General features: G+C 38.9%; 1 protein-coding gene across 1 annotated transcript; it reads left to right on the top strand.

Moving 5' to 3' along the window:
• Positions 1-577: 577 nt before the first annotated feature.
• LOC149460379 (olfactory receptor 5V1-like) lies at positions 578-1,549 on the top strand. The gene has a single exon (XM_089679747.1). It carries the CDS (start codon positions 605-607, stop codon positions 1,547-1,549), a length of 945 nt encoding a protein of 314 aa, XP_089535873.1. The 5' UTR covers positions 578-604.
• The last annotated feature ends 521 nt before the right edge of the window (positions 1,550-2,070 follow it).

Raw genomic sequence — 2,070 nt, 5'->3', positions numbered from 1 at the left:
GTCTTTGAAAATGTGGGATGTTCTTGATGTGGTTCTCATAGGTCTTAGAATGATCTTCCCTCTACAGCTGTGTCTGGTGATTGTTCTCATAAACTTTTGTGGATGGAAGTCCACTTTATTGTTGGGTTATGAATCTCAAGATGAGTTGTGAAATGTTTTGAAGACAAAGCATGATATGAGATTATGAACTGGAGGACTAATTGTAGGTCAGTGTAAAGGTGGGAAGGCACTTTTGGAAAATTGTGGATAGAGGTCAAATATATTGTTGAGTCATGAATCTCAAGGTGAGTTGTGAAGTGTTTTGAAGACAAAACACTAAAATTTGACTTTAAAGAAGAGAATTGTGGAAAAAATGTGAAAGGTTTGCCAAATCACAAAAGTGTTCAAAGACTTACAAATTATTTTCTTTAGAAGCAGCAACAATGAGAGCAGGAGAGCCTGGCCCCTTCCAGCATGTTGTAGAGAAGGACTCTTGCTCTTTGGGAAAAGGAAGTGGTCTTTTTGCAGAGGTCCCACACACACCCTGTTGGGCTTTTAAGAACTCGCTAGTCAGCAAAAACTAGTAAATTACAACTTAATAACTGTCAATCAATTCCTTTCACAGATGGCACATCAAAAAAATCAAACACTCAATGTTGAAGTCTTGATTGTTGGATTCGAGAACCTCACTGACTACAGAATCCCTCTCTTCCTTCTCTTACTTATCATATACACATTGACTTGCATTGAGAACCTCCTGATTATATTTTTAGTATGTGTAAACCCTCGTCTCCATTGTCCCATGTACATCCTGATTGGAAATTTGTTCCTCTGTGAATTTCTCTATACGACGGATCTGGTGCCCCTGATATTGCACCACATTCTCTTAGGACGACCCACCATCTCCCATCTTGGCTGTTCTATCCAGTTAAGTGTATCTGGAGCTGTAACAATTGTTGAGACCTTGCTGCTCACTCTGATGTCATACGACCGATATTTGGCCATTTGTAAACCTCTCAGATACTCCGTTCTCATACACAATAGACTCTGCTTTTATTTAATTATTGTGTCTTGGTTTATTTCACTTACATTCATTACGGCTACATTTTATTTTGTAATAAATCTTGAATTTTGTGGTCCTCTGACCATCGATCATTTTTTCTGTGACTTCACCCCTTACGTTTCCTGTGCATGCTCAGACATAACGCCTGTTGTTTTAATTGGCTTATCAGTCAGCATTACATTAACCATTTTACCTTTTGTATTGATTGTTCTGTCCTACGTCTTTATTATATTCACAATCCTCAGGATACAGACATCGGAGGGAAGGAAGAAAGCCTTCTCTACCTGCAGCTCCCACCTCCTTGTAGTGACTATATATTACACTGCTCTTTTTTGCCTATATGTGATGCCAAGGAGTGATCAATATCTCAATGTCTACAAAGGATTGTCCTTTGCATACTTTTCGGTGACACCAATGATCAACCCCATCATTTACACTTTAAGGAATCAGGATATTCACAAAGCTCTGCAGGCCACGCTAAGTAAAATCAAAACTGTTTATTGTTAGGACACAACAAATAAATTTGTATGATATTGTACAAAATGTGATATATGGTTTTCATCTTCATCTAAAGTAACTTTCCAATTTTTTTTTTTTTTATTCCTGGGCCCATGTGGTTGAACACATGCAGATACAAAAGAACAATGGGGATAACAACTCTCATCATGTTGCAGCATGATAACAAGCATCTATAGCACGGTTCAGTGAAAGACCTAGCCTCAGTACTGAACTAAAAGCAAATAGTTCCACGTATTCAAGTTGAGGAGCAGTTGGGAACAATTATGTATAGACCGTACAATTGCAGCCCATAAGGGGAGAGTGAGAGAACACTAAGAACTGCAGGAGAGGTGAAAACAGGGAGACCTGGTGGTCTAAGATAGGTTGGAAAAGGGGGCAACAAGCCACAAATATGATTGTTAGTCCAGAGAGCATCGAAAGTCTCCCCAATAGAACCGAGTGTGATAGAATTTCTCTTCATGCTTACAAAGCATGGAGGTGAGGTCCTACATATGCATAGTGTTGTTAAT

This window comes from Staurois parvus, unplaced genomic scaffold (genome assembly GCF_062004578.1).
Source record: "Staurois parvus isolate SC_StPar_1 unplaced genomic scaffold, SC_StPar_1.0 ptg000231l, whole genome shotgun sequence".
Taxonomy (NCBI): Eukaryota; Metazoa; Chordata; class Amphibia; order Anura; family Ranidae; genus Staurois; species Staurois parvus.
This window is presented reverse-complemented; position numbering and strand designations above follow the sequence as displayed.

Coding starts and splice junctions, on each gene's coding strand:
- LOC149460379 (XM_089679747.1), top strand. CDS start 605: ATGGCACATCAAAAAAATCAAACACTCAATGTTGAAGTCTTGATTGTT.